The sequence below is a fragment of the Cervus elaphus genome, chromosome 23 (genome assembly GCF_910594005.1).
Source record: "Cervus elaphus chromosome 23, mCerEla1.1, whole genome shotgun sequence".
In the NCBI taxonomy this organism is placed as follows: Eukaryota; Metazoa; Chordata; class Mammalia; order Artiodactyla; family Cervidae; genus Cervus; species Cervus elaphus.
In genome coordinates this window covers 78,842,777-78,861,400 of record NC_057837.1, presented here as the reverse complement: position 1 = coordinate 78,861,400, position 18,624 = coordinate 78,842,777, and the positions used below count along the sequence as shown (strand labels likewise).

At 43.2% G+C, this 18,624-nt stretch overlaps 1 protein-coding gene across 1 annotated transcript; it reads right to left on the bottom strand.

The window, feature by feature from the left end:
- Nucleotides 1–16,801: 16,801 nt before the first annotated feature.
- Nucleotides 16,802–17,530, bottom strand: LOC122681686 (small integral membrane protein 20-like). The gene has a single exon (XM_043884038.1). The coding sequence runs from the start codon at nucleotides 17,268–17,270 to the stop codon at nucleotides 16,965–16,967; it is 306 nt and encodes a 101-aa protein (XP_043739973.1). The 5' UTR covers nucleotides 17,271–17,530; the 3' UTR covers nucleotides 16,802–16,964.
- Nucleotides 17,531–18,624: the final 1,094 nt, after the last annotated feature.

Sequence of the window (18,624 nt, the reverse complement as noted above, 5' to 3'; positions counted from 1 at the left end):
AGGCAGGAACCTGTGTGGTGCTGGGTAGGAGGTTAACAGCATCCTTGGCTTCTCCCTTCTAGAATCCTATAGCACTCCTCAAGCTGTGACAACTGAAAATGCCTGCAAATATTGCCAGGTGTCCTCTGGGGGTAGAAATACCCACAGACCCTCCGTCACCTTGGAGACCTACTGTTCCGGGGATGTGTTGGTTCTGGAGGCAGTCTGCTGAGCTTCCAATCCAAATGCTGCCACCTGCAACCTGCAGAACCTGTTATGTCTCCCCTCTGTGCCTCAGCGTCCTCATCTGCAAAATGGGCGTAATCAGGTTGTCTTCCTGGGCTTTCCATGTAGAAGGAAGGAGCCTGTTCATATAATGAGCTTAGGACAAGGCGTGACACTCGAAAACACAGGGTAAATGTTATTACTGATGTCTCCGGGCCCCCCCTACCGTCCGAGACTCCTTCAGCAAGACAGAGCAAAGCCTTCTTCACGTCCACCCTCAGCCTCCCTGGCCCAGCAGCTGTTTTCATCGAGTCTGGCACTGTCCCAGTGAGAGAGAACTCAAACTGGAACAAGGGCAGGAAAAGAGTGGCTCAGACTCATTGTTCAGTCTGGGGAATCACCGTTGTTAAATGTTTCCTGCGTCTTCTGCTTTAAAGGGGAAAGTGAGATTTATTTTAACCGAAAGTGGGTTGTGTAGCTGCAAGTGTGGTTTTCTTCCCAGAAGTGCTTCCAAACCTGCCTGTCTGTGTCTTTACCAAGAGGTTGTTGACCAAGAAATCATGCTGACCACCCTTCCCCCTCCCCGTACTCGGGACACACACACAAACACACTCACTCAGACACACACGCAACAGCTTATTTTCCCCAAAGCAAACTGCATTCCTCTAATGAGCCCGACTCATCCCCTGCCTCCATCTGGTCCACATTAAACCACCTTTGCTCATGTTTTGGACTGCCCTTTATTTCTTCAGATTTTTCTTTTCTTTATTCGCGAGTTTTTGTTTGTTTTTCAAACTTTCAACTGTTCTCATCCATACTTTCCTTAATTAAAAAATAAATTTAAGTATATTTTTACATATGTTTATATATATTATTTTAAAATTATTTGTTTATTTGGCTGGGCCAGGTCTTAGTTACGGCACACAGAATCTTCAATCTTTGTTGCGGCGTGCACGTTTTTTTTTTAGTTGCGGCATACACATTCTTAGTTGTGCCCTGTGGGATCTAGTTCCCTGACCAGGGATCAAACAGAGGCCCTCTGCATTGGGAGCTCGGAGCCTTAGCTACTGAACTACCAGGGAAGTGAAGTGAAAGTTGCTCAGTCATGTCCAACTCTTTGTGACCCCATGGACTATACAGTCCATGGAATTCTCCAGCCCAGAATACTGGAATGGGTAGCCTATTCCTTCTCCAGTGGATCTTCCCAACCCAGGAATCGAACCAGGGTCTCCTGCATTTCAGGCGGGTTCTTTACCAATTGAGCTATCAGGGAAGCCCCCGTTTATATATATTTTAGATTTCACTTGTATTTATATATCACATATGCATACTTATATGTATGTTATTTATAAACAGATGTATTTATAGTAAATACTATTTTATTTTAATAATGTTATTATTAAGTAATGATTTATAATAAATAATATATTACACATCCTACACTACATATATATTGCATATTCTATACTATATGTGTGTGTGGATATGTAAATTTTTTAAGTTAAGCGTGTATATAAAGCAGTGGTTCTCAGTCAGGGGCAATTTTTGTCCTCTCCACCCCCAGAGACATTTGTCAACATCTGAGGACATTTCTGATGGTGATGACTAGGGTCCCGCTACTGGAATCTAGTGGGAAAAAGACCAATTATTCTGCTAAATATTCTCAACACAGCCTCCACCACAAAGAAGTATCTGACCCCGAATGCCAAAACTGAGAAATCCTGATTTAAACAGATGAAAACCATGCAGCCATCAAACTAATACCTGGCATTTGCTGAGTGCTGAGAGTTTTACATGCATCATCTGCTTTTTCAGTCCTTTTAACAGTCCTTCCATCCTTGCCATCTTGTAGATTAAGACACTGGGGCAGACCGAGTTACGCATCCTGCCCAAGTGCACACAGTTAGTGAAAGGCAGAGCCAGGATCTGAACCCAGGAGCCAGGGTCTTACCTAGTGTGGTATGTGACCTTGAAAAGTTGCCTTGAGTACACTGTTGGACAAAAAGAGGCAAATTAACAAGCATGGGTCCATTTCTAGAAAAGAAAAAAATTGCGATGTGCATTGTGTAAAAATCAAACTGAAAGAGAATGCATTTAACTTTGGCTGATAGTTCTCTTGGGCAGTACTGGCTCTAGGGAGGCATTCTCTTTCTCTCTCTCTCTCTGTCTCTCTCACACACACACACACACACACACACACACACACACACTTGGCCTCCAGTGGTAGCCTCTAGTTGCAACCTGCACATTTCCTACCTGTTGTTCAGTCACTAAGTCCTATCCGATTCATTGCGACCTTAAAGACTGCAGCACACCAGGCTTCCCTGTCCTTCACTGTCTCCCAGAGTTTGCTCAAATTCTTATCCATTGAGTCAATGATGCCATCCAACCATCTCATCCTCTGTTGCCCCCTTCTCCTCCTGCCCTCACTCTTCCCCAGCATCATGAAAGTGAAAGTTGCTCAGTCGTGTTTGACTCTTTGCGATCCCATGAATTATACAGTCCATGGAATTCTCCAGGCCAGAATACTGGAATGGGTAGCCTCTCCCTCCTCCAGGGGATCATTCCCAACACCGGGATCGAACCCAGGTCTCCCACATTGCAGGTGGATTCCTTACCAGCTGAGCCACCAGGGAAGCCCTCCCCAGCATCATAGCAGTCACTATACCCTGTAATTTCCTATTGCCCTGTGAGCTGACTTGATTGACATCTCTCCCTCACTGCAGCGTCACTTTCTTGAGAGCATCTTCAGTGCCTGGTTTTACCCTCTGTTAAATCCCAGGATTTGCCAGATGGCTGGTTAGGGTGAGATTATGGGAAGCTCTTCCTTCGTACGTGACAGAACCTTGTAATGTCTGAAGTTATTTACTTCAAATGTATCCTTTAGAGAAGAAAAAATATTGCTTATGTTTTTAAACGAAAACATGGTCCATCTATGCAATGGAATATGGTGCAATATCTACTAATAGTAAAGCTGTAGATAAAGATTTAATGAATGGGATGCATTTTGTTGCATTTGAAGAGGGAGAGGACTAGAAAAGTGATGTTGACTGATATGTGTGTAGTTGTGTGTGTGGCTGATGTATGTATGGTTGTGTGTGTGTGTGTAAAGGCAGAGGAAACAAGTTAGGAGATGTGATTTCTTTTGCCAGGGAGGAACTACAGGCGATTTTTGCTCTCTTTTCTCTCTTTTTCCTTCTTATTAACCTTTTCCTAGATATTCTGCAATGAGCATGCAATTCATTTGGTAACACAGCCATGTCTGTGGCACTTGCATTCCTAAAAAATCACCATGCTCAATTACGCAATAGAGACCACAGGGCTGATGGAAAAAAGCGCGTGGGTACAGCACTGAAAAACCTCATCGGTGACAGTTTTTTTTTTAAAGGACAGGAGCCTAATTATAAATGTATCATCATTAAATTGTTAAGAAGTATATAAATACTGTAATAAACAACGCTTTACTTTGAAAAAGACCTCAACCCTGCTTGCAGAAGTGGCATTGGACGTTGCATCTGTGAGGTACTGTGATGTGAGGGGAGAAGAGTTACCTGATTTTTTTTGGCTGCACCAGGTCTGGGCTGCTGCTCTTGGGATCCTCAGCCTTCACTGTGCCATGTGGGATTTTTAGTTGCAACATGTGACACTTTCAGTTGAGGCATGTAGGATCTAGCTCCCTGACCAGGAATATAACCCAAGCCCCCTGTGTTTTCAAAACAGGGGTTAGAGCAGAACTGACTGTGTGAGGAGGGAAAGTATTTCAAGTCACTGAAGTACAAGAACTTCTGGATTATCCCTTGACTTTTGTACTTTTCTGAGAGTGATTACTCAGGCTTTACAGGTAAACAGTGGACAGGTTACAAAACTTCCAGAGTGGTAATAACAAATGTGGACGGGGCCCCTATTACTCACGTTTTACTTGCATGATCTTATTTAACCCTCCCGCAAGCCCTTGAGGTGGGGACCACCGGGAAGAACCTGAGTCACAGAGAGGTTAAGCGGTTGCCCAAGGTCACACAGCTGTCACGGGCCCGTGCTGAAGTTCAAACCCAGGCCCTCCCTGACGCGTGGCCACGGCCTTACCCAGTGCGCTGTATTCCATCTGAGAGGGACGTGATGCTGGCAGCAGTGTTTACATCATAAAAGATAAAGACTGACGTCGCTTCCGGAGGCTTGGCTTGAATGCCACGGACAGTGTGGCAGAAACACCAGCTGACCCGAGGCATCATCATGACCCTGCAGCCCTGGCCCCAAACTGTGCCAGTCCCGCACACAGACTCTCAGGTGGTAGATCAGCAAAGCATCAAGATTTACAGGCCTGGAAAGGCAGGGAGCCCACGCTGCTCTTCAGAGCAGTACTTTGTCCTACAGGACACACCAGGTCTCTATCGACCCGGCGGCACGGTGGGGTATCGTGTTAAGGGTCGGGGCTCTGCACGAGCCTGGGGTCCAGTCTCAGCTTTATGACCTGATATCTGTGTGACCTTGGACAAGTCACTTGACTTCTCTGTTTCCTCACCTATAAAATAAGGGACAATAGCAGACTGGCTGTGAGGATGTAACAGGGTACCCTGGATACAGGACTTAGCTCAGTGCCAGCACAGTGAGTTCTGAGTAACTGTTCTTGCCGTTCAGTCGCTCAGTCGTGTCCGACGCTTTGCGACCCCACGGACTGCAGCACGCCAGGCTTCCCTGTCCTTCACTGTCTCCTGGAGCTTGCTCAAACTAATGTCCATTGAATCGGTTAGGCCATCCAACCATCTCGTCCTGTTAGTGGATGATTGTTACCACCCATGATGGCCCAGTATTGCTCATGAATAAAATTTTCTGATCAGAAATTTAACCTGGTAGAAAACCATTGTGTCTCAGCTTTTCTTACACAGGTGCAGAAAATAGGTTTCACCAGGGATCTCCAGTTTAACTCATGCACCCCAGTAGTGATGACATTTTTAGTCAACACCCTGAATATGGGTGCATCTATTTATTTATAAACTCTGTGTATGTAGAACTCCACCAGTTCAAACACTGTATAGCTCTCATTTCACTCTGAGGAAAAGTCAAAGTACTTGTAACAGTTGTAAGTTCGTGCTCAGCTGCTTTGGTCGTTCTGACTCTTTGTGACCCTATAGACTGTAGCCCTTCGGGCTTCTTTGTCCATGGGATTCTCCAGACAAGAATACTGGAGTGGGTTGCCATGGCCTCCTCCAGGGGATCTCCTTGACCTGATAATCAAACCCACAGCTCCTGCATCTCCTGCGTTGCAGGCAGGGTCTTTACCCACTGAGCCAGCTGGGAAGCCCAGCAGTTGTAACAGCCCACCCCAAATGAATTAGCATCCTATTATTTCTCTACTTTCATCTTAAAATTCATTCTGCTCCAGCCCACTCTGGTCTCCTGCTTCTTTGCACACAGCACTCAATCACGCTTACTCCCAACTTTGAATGTTTGCATTGGCTGTTTCCAGTGCCTGGAAGTCTTTTCCCCCCAGTTTCTGTAAGACTCACTCCCTCACCTCCTTCAAGTCTTTGCACAAAGGTCACCTTCTCAAGGAGACCCATCCCTGACCACCTACTCATAGCCACCTACTCGTGGCCACCTAATGTAGCCACTCCCACTGACTTCAGCACCCGCTATTATTTTCTGCTATAATTATTTTTTAAATATTTATTTTTATTTTCTTATTTATTTGACTGTGCCGGCTCTTGGTTGTGGCTCTCGGGGTCTTTAGTTGCAGCACGTGGGGTCTAGTTCGGTCCCTGGAAGAGAGATCAGATCTTGAAGGTCAAAAGTTTATACCAAGACAATTTTTGTTTTTGCTTTATACAATTTTAGGCTAAATCTTTAGTTTTAAACAATTTTAGGCTAAATCTTTCTGGTTTTAGCCTAACGATTCATATGCATAAAGAAAACCACTCATTAATTCATTCAGTTGCTTAACAAATATTGATTGAGCACATACTATGTGCTCCGCAGTTTTATGGGTTAAGTTTTGCTGGTGAATAAAACACAATTCCTTGCCCTCAGGGAGCTTACATCCTAGCAGGGAGGTTAGCTGTTCTATTATTTATTTATAAATAAATCCCTGTTTATAAATGAATTCTATTTATAAATAAATAGAACAGGGATTGAACTCCAGCCCCCTGCATTGGGAGCGGAATGTTAGCCACTGGACGACCAGGGAAGTCCCTCTTTTCTGCTATAATAATCTGTATCTTTTAAGATAGGATGTAGTTTAATTACTTATGTTTATTATTTTTTATCTTTCTCTCCCTGCTAGGATGTATGCTCCCTGAGGGCAGGGAATTATGTTTTACTCGCCAGTATAACTCAGTTCATAAAACAGTGCCTAGCACATAGTATATGCTCCATCAACATTTGTTGAGTTAAGCAGTTGAATGAATAAATGAATGGTTTTCTTTATGCCTGTGAACCTTTAGGCTAAATCCAGAAAGATAATTTTGTTCTGGTAGAAACTTTTAAGTTGTTCCTCAAGATCTTATCTCTCTTTCTTCCACATAATAGAATTTTCAGCTGGGATGAAAATTTTCACCAAGAAACAAAAAAGAGACTAGATTTCCAGGCCTCGTGTCCCATTTGTGTGTATGTTGCTCGGTTGCCCAGCTGTGTCCGGTTCTTTGCGACCCCGTGGACTGTAGCCCGCCAGACTCCTCTGTCTGTGGGATTTTCCAGGCAAGAATACAGGAGTGGGTTGCCATTTCCTCCTCCAGGGGATCTTCCCGACCCAGGGATCGAATCGAATCTACGTCGCCTGCATTGGCAGGCAGGGTCTTCACCGCTGAGCCACCTGGGAAGGGCCCCCTTTCTAGTTCAGCTGAGGTCCTGTGACTACATTCTGACCAACAGGATGTGTAAAGAAATGTCAGCAGAGTGACTTTGCTGTCCTCTGGCTCTGTCGCTTCCTCGGTCTTGCTCTCTGGAACATTGCTGCTACCATCTTGGGCCATGAGGTCAGTTGAATCTGTAAAGCAGCAAAGAAGAGAAGCAGCTTGGGTCCAATGTGTTCATAGCAGCCCTAGACCACCTACCGAGCTTTCAGTGGAAAGAAAATAAACTTCTATCTTGTTAAAGACACTTATTTTTTTTTAGGGCTTTCAGTATCCCTCTCAGCTGCAAAGACATAATACACTACTTTTCACTAGGAATAAGAATTAAGTTAGGCTCCTGTTTAACTTCAGCGTGCAATTGGCAAGCTTTTCCCAAACACCTCCTCCAGCAGAGCAGTCCCCACTGGTTGCTTTCTGTTACTGAGCCTCCCATTTCTAACATTTTTGGAATCTGAGTCATGTATACTCCCTGTTATTACACATAATATGTTGTTATGATTTTAATCAAGGAAACATTTTTTCACTTGACATATTAGTCATGTTGCTTCTGGATGGTCAGAAACAGCCAAGAATGCTAGCTAGAATTGCATCATTTTTGTCTGTTCTTTCCTCTGCAAACTGATTTAAAATCAGATCAGCTAGATCAAGGCAGATAGTGGGTCTCGCTTTCATTAGTTCCTGCATTTCATTTTTCAAATGGAATCAGTTTCCAAGACGGAGGAAGGAAATAAATACTGTTTGCTGGGCTTTGCTACTGAAGTGATGTAATTTACATAAGAGCAAAATTACAACCTAGAATCCTGAGTAGCAATTATAATGTTAAAGAACAAGACAAAATTTTATTCTGAAACCAAGAGCAAAAATAAAGAGCGGGAAATGTTGGTAAACTTCACACAAAATTTAAGTATGAATTTAATCTCATTTGCCTAGGAGAGGAAAAAAGAAACAGGCATCTTTGGCCCTATAATTGAACTAGAGGAGAACTCTCACAGACAATTAATTCAATACTAAAAGCCCTAAAGCAGAGACTACATATGGAAGGGACCCAAAAACTTATAAGAATGAGGTTACAAATTAACTTTCTAAGCCTAATGATAGCTATGATCCTCCCCTAAACAAATGAGAAAGCTTATTAGAAATTCTCATTTCTTCATTAAAGACAATACTAGTTTTGTTCTTTGGGACACACTCAGGGAGGTTTTACAACCCTGTCATTTGTTCCAATGCCCACAAACCATGTTTTACTTGTAGGTAAGTTATTAGTAAGCAAGCAAATTTTGGTCCTGAAGAGGGTGAACTTGCCCTTCACTCAGGATATAGTCATTGAAGCAAGTCTTGGACTGGAGAACCAGTTAAATGCCCATCATCATGGAATACGGCTTCCCAGGTGGCTCAGAGGTAAAGAATCGGCCTCTCGATGCAGGAGATGCAGGTTTGATCCCTGAGTCAGGAAGATCTCCTGGAGGAGTAAATGGTAACCCACTCCAGGATTCTTGCCTGGAATATGCCATGGACAGAGGAGCCTGGTGGGCTACAGTCCATGGCGGTGGCGGGGGGGCGGAGAGTCGGACACGACTTAGCGACCGAGCATGTACACACGCGTGCACCATGGAATGTACTTCGGGAAGCTCTGGCGAGGTCGGCTTTCCCAAAGTGAGGAGTGCGCTCCAGGGCGCGGTCCGGTGAGACCCGCACGTGGCATCCAACAATACCGAAAGCGGGCGCCTTCAGTCTGCCTGATCACATCAAGGAGAAAGCCCCTGTTTGGTGCTAATAGATCCTTAGCACCTTTCCACACTCACTGATTTCCTGTTTAACAGAGACAGCGGGGCTCAGGGGCTAAGGCTTTAGTAGATGAGCGTGCCTGACTAAAATTTCATTTTTTAAAATTCACTTGCTCGTTACCTTCTATTACGATAACTGATACTGAGTTTTTCATTCACGACAGTGATCGATAAAAATCTCCTTTTAAAACAGACACAAGGAAGCGAAAAACAGCATGAGTTAAACTGTTTTGTGTGTATTAAGTAAACCATTGGATGCACAGATTTGGCAAGAATTGGATGGTGCTGCCAGAATGATGAATGCTGGGAAATTGGACAGGAGGGCCTTTCTCTCCCTCTGTCTTCTGCCATCCTTTGCTTTTATTTACTTGTGTTTTTATTTGGCTGTGTGGGTCTTGGTTGCAGGGGCATGCGGGATCTCTCATTGTGGAACACGGGCTCCAGGGCACACAGGCTCAGTCCCTGTGGCTTGTGGGGTCTTAGTTCCCCGACCAGGGATTGAACCCTCGTCCCCTGCCTCCCAAGGTGGACTTTTCACCCTCTGGACCACCAGGGAAGTCCCATCCTTTTCATGTCCTTTAGGAGAAAACTCTGCATCATTCTCCACACATGACATCCTGCCATCTTATCTTGAATGGCAAAAAAGAGAAGAGTGGTTTTCCCATTTTTAAGTAACTGGAAAAAATATTTTAAGACCCATGAACGTCATATGAAATGTAATCTTCAGAGTCCATAAATGAATGTGGGCACATAGCCACATCTGTTGTTCATGCATTACAGTGGCTTCCTCAACATCAGGGCAGAGTTGAGACACAGACAGTAAAAAGTAAGACATCCAACTATTGGCAAAGCTGGGTTTCGCACACCTGTTGGAGTTCACCCAAGGAGAAAGAAATGACCTGCTTGGGTGTATACGATCATGAGTGTCTTATTTGAAAAGGTTTTTTTTGTTTTTGGCCATGCTGAGCCCATGTGGAATCATAGTTCCCCGACCAGAGAGACTTAACCACTGGACCCCCAGGGAAGTCCCTGAGAGTCTTTTTCTTTTCTTTTTTTTAAGGCTTTGTACTTTGCAGAATGCTTTTCCCATTTCTGAGTCCGTTTATCCACAGCTCCATACAATGATCGAGGTAAACCATGTTGGCTATGCTGCTTGGCTTTCAGGGAGGGAGTGCCCAGCATGAGCCAGGCTGGGCTGCTGAGTGAATGAAATGATACATTAAGTATTTTATTTGTGTGCTGTTCATTTCACTTATGAATATAGTCCATGGTCATAGAAGGAAACGAGAAAAATATAAAAAAGCGAAGTGGAAAAAAAATCACCTGAAATCCTACCACTCAGCAGTAGCAACGAATGTCTTAGTACAGATGCATTTAAGTGTTTCTTTAAGCGGCAATCTGTGATGATACAGAACAGAGTCATCAGAAAGAGTCCTCTGTGAACACTGAGGAACATGAATCTTTTTACCTTCAGCTTCTAGAGTGTGTAAGCTCAACTCAGCCGCCTGTGGAGGAACACAAAAGGGCAAATTCTTTTATGGTTTAGTTCAGCTCGATGCTAAGGTCTTTAATCATGTCTGATAAACCTACCTAGTTTTAACTTTAACATCACCTGGTGAATGAAACACATGCTCCCGTGGAAAGAAAACATTATGTTCACTTGCATTAATTAGCCAGACGTCCCTCTCCTGACCCATTTCTTTAGGTTGTACTTCTATTTGCATAATTAAAAGGTTACTTATAAGCTGGGAAAACAGGTTTGATTTAGTTTAGAAATGTGACAACTGGTCACTTGGAAAACATTCCTCTTGCTTTCAGTAGGGAGTAATACTTGTCAAACTAGTAACACGAGTTAAATTTTTTTTTTAAATGCATTATAAGTAAGTTTAAGTTGATTGTAATTGTGTAAGAGGAAGAAAATGCATTCTTAAAATAGCGGAAGGTGGTGGAATGTGAGCATAATTTTAAATTTCTGTTGAAAGCTATGTTGTCTTCAACAAACTTTGTATGAATAAGATATACAGAATTATCATTTTACAAAAATAAATGATAAGATGTGGGATCAATAATGATAAAGTTTTCTATTCTTTTTACTTAGAAAGGTAACAACATGCTCTATTGCATTTCACTATGAAACAATTATGGTTTTTTTGGTATTCATTTATAGTCTTTTTTCTTAAGTGTATGTTTTTCTCAATTAGAATCATAGAATCCTGCAATTATGCGTCTGACTTTTTCTCTTAATGTTTTTCCATAATGTAAAAATACCTTATACTCATTATAGAAAAACCAAAAAATACAGAAACCTGTAAACTTATAATGAAGAAAATTAAAGTTACCCCAAAACTGAGAGATAATTTCTACCAACATTTTAGGGCATATTTCTTTGTAATTATATATATATAAATGTTTTATATATATTATATATATGTTTTGTATACACACACAAATTTTTCCGTGTTTCTACAAAATGTATATCATATTGTATCAATTATTATATTATAATCAGTTTCCAATATTGCTGCAAAGTCTTAATTCTCATTTGTACAGACTAGGTGTGACTTTATTGAATAGTAAATGTACCCAAGCTCATTTCATTATTGTTCCATTATTGGACTTTGAGCTCTCCTTTAATTTGAATAAAACGTAAAGTCTGTAGAAATGCTTATGCCAAGAAGAAAGCTGTACTTATTTATAGGCAAGAATAGCTGACAACTGGTATTAAGTAGAGATAATAGACCTTGAGGATATAAGCTATTTGTTCCTGTTTGCTTTCTGTTTAATAAAGTGTTGGGACTTACCTGGCAGTCTAGTGCCTGGGACTTGACCTTCAAATGCAGCAGGTGGGGATTCAATCACTGGTTGGGGAGCTGAGACCTCACATGCCTCAAGGCCAAAAACCCAAAACATGAGCAATGTTGTAACAAATTCAGTAAAGTCTTTACAAACAGTCCACATCAAAAATAATAATAATTAATAAATACATGTTAATTCCCTGTATCTTCCTCTGAGTCCCTCAGTGGACAGAAGATTTTTCTTTTCACTTCAAATAATGACAAAATCAGTATAATTTTGAACATTGACTTCAGATCTACCCCTGGACATTTCAAGTGATACATCATTGTTTTTGTTGTTATTTATAGTAATAGTTATTGAGTACCTAGCATGGATTTTCTATTTGTCACCTAATCCAGAGGTCAGCCAACTTTGTGAAAGGACAGAGAGTCAATATTTTCGGTTTTGCAACCCATGCCGTCTCTGTGGCTGCTACTCAACATGCTGAGTGTAAGAGGCAGTGAAGGGGTGGGCATGGCTATGAGCCAGGAAGATGGTGAGGACACTGAAATTTGGATTTCATGTCATTTCCACGTGTTACAAAATACTATTCTCCTTTTGATTTTTTTGTAGTCATTTAAAGATGTAAAAAGCATTCTTAGGTCACAGCTGTACCAAACGGATGGTGGAACGTGCCTGGCCCATGGGCCAGCTTGTGCAGTCTTGTTCTAGCCTAATCATCTCAACAACCTATGAAGAGAAATTACTTTGCTCAGAAAGTTTAAATGACTTGACCAAGGTTATACAGCCAGAAAGTGACAGGGCCAGGATTTTTTTTTAAATTTATTTATTTGACTGTACCAGGTCTTAGTTGCAGCGTGTGGGATCTAATTCCCTCCCCAGGGACTGAGCCCAGACCCCCTGCACTGGGGGCTCAGAGCCTTAGCCACTGGACCACCAGGGAAGTCCCAGGATCAGGATTTACACCCAGCTTGCTTGTGGCAAAGCTCTCATGCCTCTTCATAGCCCGGTGGTTAGACTCAATCGTGTGACCTCTGTAAACCACAGTCTTCTCATGTATAAAATGGGAATCAGGAAAAAGTATCTTTCCATCAAAGTGCAATGAGAGTTTGGTGTAATAAAGCTTATTCTTTGCAGTACTAACAGGAGGGGAAAAAGTAACCAAACCAAGTATTACTTTGTCTTATGATTACTTCTATACAGAGAGGTAATGACTGACAGTAGAATCTGGAATAGAACTGTTTGGGTTCAGATCTTTTTCCTCTACCAAGATCTTAAGCAATGTATGTAAAATCTTATACCTTAGTTTCTTATCTATAAAATGGATGATAACTAGAGTACCTACCTCATAGGTCAATAAGAGATTACATGAGTAAGTGCAGGTAAAGAGCTTGGGAGGTCTGGCACAATCAATTTGAGCTCAATCAGTTTGACCTAGTATCATTCTATCTTCTCTTCCTGCACTTTATGCATAATTCATAATTCATAAAATTGTGGGGGGAATATGTAAACCACCCCTTTTTGCCCAGAGAATGTTCTAGAAGATTGGCCCAGGTTCATCATCTCACGTTTAGAGGCTGGTATTTTCCAAACCTCACCTGTAACAGATGAGGAAACCAAGACCCAGAGGGATCTGCCTGTGGTTACAGCACTAGTTTCTAGGGTTGCCATGACAAAGTACCACAGACTGGCTTAACACAACAGAAACTTCCTTTCTCAGAGTTTTGGAGAACGCAAGTCCTGAATCGAAGTGTCAGCCGGGCCACACTCCCTCGAAAGCTTCTAGGGCCGAATTCTTCCCGCCTCCTCCAATTCCTGGGTGCTCCTTGCATTTCTTGGCTTGCTGCCACACCACTGCAGTCTTTGCCTCTGTCTTCACATGGACTTCCTTTCGGCATCTCTGTCTTCTCCTTTTCTTATGAGAAACTTTGTCACTGAATTTAAGATCTACACAGGTGATCCAGAGTGATCTCATCCCGAGTTCTTCAACTTAATATTATTTGCAAAGACCCTTTTTCCAAATAAGGTCATGTTCAAGGTACCAAGGATTAGGACTTGGGCTTGTATTTTGGAGGGAGCACAGTTCAGCCCTCTACAATTATAAGGCTTGTTGGTGATAGGGCTAGGACTAAGACTAAAGTATCCTTTTTTAAAAATATATGTTCATATATATGGGTGAAGAATTTAATTATAGGGCAGCAATGGAGAAACAGACATAGAGAATAGACTTATGGGCATGGGCAGAGGGGAGGAGAGGTGAGATGTATGGGGAGAGTAATATGGAAACTTACATCACCACATGTAAAATAGATAGCCACCAGGAGTTTGCTATATGGCTCGGGGAACTCAAACAGGGGCTCTGGACCAACCTAGAGGGGCGGGATGGGGAGGGAGATGGGGGGGGAGGGTCAGAAGGGAGGGGGTGTATGTATACCTATGGCTGATTCATGTGGAGGCTTGACGGAAAACAACAAAATTCTGTAAAGCAATTATCCTTCAATAAAAAAAGAAAAAAAAAAAAGAAAAGAATCTGCCTGCAATGCAGGAGACCCAGGTTCGATCCCTGGGTGAGGAAGATCCCCTGGAGAAAGGAATGGCAACCCACTAGAGTATTCTTGCCTGGAGAACCCCATGGACAGAGGAGCCTGGCGGGCTGCAGTCCCTGGGGTCACAAACAAAGAGCTGACACAACGGAGCAGCTAACACTGTCACTCAGACACACTATATATATTCATATATATTTAAGTTTAGCTGGGCCAGGTCTTACTTGCGGCATCCAGACTCTTGGTTGCATCACATGGGATCTAGTTCCCTGACCAGGGGTTGAACCCAGGCCCCTGCACTGGGAGCGTGGAGTCTCAGCCACTGGACCAGCAGGGAGGGCCCTGAACTATTCTGACTCTCAGGATGGTTACTTAACCTCTCCAGGTTTCAATTTCCTTTCTTGTAAAATGGGCCTAACTAAGGGATCCACCTGGAGACGGAACTGGCAACCCACTCCAGTGTTCTTGCCTGGAGAATCCCAGGGACGGGGGAGCCTGGTGGGCTGCCGTCTATGCGGTTGCACAGAGTCGGACACGACTGAAGCGACTCAGCAGCATCAGCAGCAGCAAGGGATCCACCTCCTTCGGAAGTTGGGTTCATAGCAACCCAGCTTGTGATCGTGGTTTTACACATGAAAGTACAGTGTCTGGTTTAGAGCAAGAACTCTGGAGAGGTTTGCGACTGCTATCATGTTCATTATCATCTGTTTTATTATCATTTGGGCTTCCCTTCAATTAAAGCAACAGAATATCTGTAGGGAAAGATGGATTTAAGCTACAACCTAGACGGTGAGACATCAATAATTCTTTATCCTATATTATTATTTCCCCACATGAAAGTTGCTGCAGGATGTAGAACCAGGCATCCACCTTGGAAAGGAAAGAAAAGTAATACATAACGTCAGGAAGGTGCACTGTGTACTTTTCTCTCTCATTCTCTGTAAACTGTCGAGAAAGATGACATTTATTTTTTTCACAGTTAGACTCTTAACTCCTGACGTCATCGTTTGGTTACTTTTAAACTGACAGGATGGTCTTTTTTTTTTTTTAAGGATATTTTTCTGTTCCCTCCTTTAAAAAAAAAAAAGAAATTATCTGGCTGTGCCAAGTCTTAGTTGCCGCATGCAGGATCTAGTTCCCTGACCAGGGATCAAACCCAGGCCCCTTACGCCGGCCGTGTGGAGTCTGAACCACTGGACCACCGGGGACATTCCTGTAGGACTGTCTCGGAAGGATTTTAATCCAGAAGAACATGTGTTCTGCATAACTCTCTTCTTCTGGGACGTTCTAACTGGGAGAAATTTACATACAAATTGATTTCATGCCCTTTTCTTTGTCAAGCTTAAGGCTGTTTAAATTTATCTCTTTCCATCTTTAGTAACCCCAATTGAGTTACTAGTTAAAATATACCCTGCTCCTCTCACTAATCTGACTACCTGTAATTGGAGGATTTAATTACCAGCAGTATTTTTATAATGGAACGATCCTGCCTTGCAGTTTAGTAACTCAGTTTATCTCTGTGGCAGCAGCAAGGTTATCTGAAAGCCTGAAATGTGAAGACAGAAGGCAGTGCAGTAGGGTCCAGGGACTTCTGGAGTGAACCGCACTAACCCAGCTTCGCAAGTGAACTTTGCCTGAAACAAGATCGCAAGCAAAGATCTCAGTCACATACGCAACTGCCACCTTCCTTTTCTTCCTTGCAATCCAGACCTTGAATTTTCTTCAGGTTATCTGGAGGTGGGTGCTCAAGGAAGGTGAGTTCCCAATACCTTTCCACCCACCCCTGAGGCTTTTTGCCAGAGAATGTTCTAGAAGTGGGCATGTAACCCAGTTCAGGCCACAGACAAAAAGGGGGAAACCGAGAAACCTGCTAGAGGACTTTAAAGGAAGATTTCCTCCTCTATAAGATTTCCTCCTCTATAAATCTATAAGATTTCCACCTCCTCTATTTCCTCTGCTCTATATATATTTCCCCCCTTTTCCTGCCTTTGACGTGGTTGTAGGAGGAGGTGCTGGGGCTACAGCAGCCATCCTGTGACTGTGAGGACACTCAGGGACAGAGTGAAAATGACAAGAATGATGGATGGAGGAATGGAGAGGGAGGAATGGAGGGATGGAAGGATGGAGAGGTCTGGTTTCTTTCTTTTTTTTTTTTTTTTTTTTGAAGTAAGAGAAATCATTTTAATATATACATTTTCACTTCAGTCAATTCAACAATGGTTTCTAATAGGCATGCAGACCCATTTAGTTTGCTTCAAATTTGTTTATTTCTCAACATGCAGCAACCTTCCTAATGAGATGGCTGAGTTGAACTATTTATTCTTAAAGAGCACAATGTACCTTGTCCTCAAAGAGTTTTATCAACTTTAACATTTTCAAAGAGCCCTATGAGGGTGCTCAATATGGCAGTTTTCCCCTGAAATTTCCTATTTGGAGGATGGCAAAACAGTCTAGGGTCTTCCCCCAGTCTACTCGTTGCTTGTATTCATATCACAGCTTGGCTGGCTAAGAGGTAGAGACTGAATAATATGTAGATGGCCTTCAAGCCCAGCTGAGTGAGACAGCTTCATTTTTAGGAAGGAAACCAAATCATGAAAACCCTCCTAACAGTATGATTTGTTCCAGGGTTCTTTTAAGAGGGGACGTAATCCTCATGCACAGGACTCTCTATGGCCTTCCAGAGTTTTCTGCTCAGCCACTGTTCTCCAGCCAGGTGACTTACTGCACTTGCTGCAGACCAGGAAGCATGACGCCTCTGTCTACTTGCATCATTAGAGGCGGTGTTAGTCTTCTCATTTCCGGCCAAATGGATCCGACCACGCTTTCAACCCTGGTGGCCGCACATCTTCTTGAACAATACCAGCTCGATTCATGGCTTCTTCCTTCTTGTACTCCTCCAGCCACATTAAGGCCTGGAAGTAGATGGGGTAGCAGGCGGCGCCGCGCAGGGAGATGAAGCCGCGGAAAACGAGAGCAGTGCGCAGGTTCCCGGACCTGGCTCCAGCCGGAGCTACGCGGATTCTCCGAGTGCCCGGGACTCTCCAAACCCAGCTCCCGCCGGCTGGGCCGGGGTCTGGTTTCTTAACGGTGTTGGTCATCTCCTGCACCAGCCTTGGAACCTCTGGGTCAACCTCTGGGTTCTTGTTAAGTGTGAATAAAAGATGGACTTCTCAAAAAAAAAAAAAATTAAAAAAATAAAAAAAATTTAAAAAAAAAGAGATGGACTTCTCGTTTGAGCCAAATTTCATCCGTCTATTGGTGCTTGTGATGAAAAACATCCTGATAAAGGGAAATTAACAGGGTTTCCCTCTCCTGGTCCCTTAATAAAGTGAGAAATGGAACTGCCTCAAACTTTAAATAAAGCGTATTGTAGAGAAATCAGAAAATTATGGGATTCACCTCCCCACCCGCCCACCCCCATGGTGGCAGAGAACACAGCCTTTGGAAGTCATCTGTGCTGGGTTCAAAATCCCACTCAGCTGCATACGTGTGACTTTACCTGCGAAACGGAAATCACACGCAGAGGGAGAGTGGTTCACACGGCTGCCTGGATGGAGGGTGGTCTCTCTCGTGGAGAGCTGTTCTTTGCTTCATTGTGTTGGGCGGCTTGGGCTTCCATCATAGAGAGCCACGCCCGCTTCTGGAGGCTGGAAGCCCCTGACCAAGACTGGTTTCTGGCAGGGGCTCTCCCCTGGACTTGCAGATGGCACCTTCCGGCTGTGTCCTCGCGTGGCCTTTTCACTGTGCGTGGATGTGAAGGAGAGAGAGATCTCCGGTGTCTCTTCCTCTTAAGAGTCAAGCATTTTAGGAGCAAAGACAGTTTCTCTCTCCCCAAACAACAACAATGTGTTCCTTGCCGTGTCCAACTATTTTCGACCCCATGGACGGCAGCCCTAGAGGCTCCTCTGTCCATGGAATTTTCGAGGCAAGAATACTGGAGTGGGTTGCCACTCCCTTCTCCAGGGGATCTTCCTGACCCAGAGGTCAAACCTTCGTCTCCTATGTCTCCTTCATCAACAGGCGGGTTCTTTATCTGCTGAACCATTAGGTAAGCCCCAAAGAGGACCTACTTTAAACAGTTTGTTAAACACCTTTAAAGATTTTGGTATGATGATACAAACTTATATAAGAGGTGTAGGGGTGTGTGTGTGTGTGTGTGTGTGTGTGTGTGTGTACCAACATAAGACAGAAACATATATGGTTTGAGAAAGGTTATTGGCAAAGATCAGGTCCTACATTTTGTTTTTCAATTTGTGATTTTTTTCCTTCCATCATTCAACAAATATTTATTGAGCACTTCCTGTGTGCCAGGAACTGTGTTTTATTTTGTTTTGTTTGTTTGGATGTGCATTTCTTTCTTGTTTTTGTTTTTTAGGAAATGATTTCTGTGATCAAGGAAGTCTGGGAAACTATGAGATGGTCACAGAATCCTGGGTTTAGAATAACCTTCCA

Coding starts and splice junctions, on each gene's coding strand:
- LOC122681686 (XM_043884038.1), bottom strand. CDS start 17,270: ATGACCAACACCGTTAAGAAACCAGACCCCGGCCCAGCCGGCGGGAGC.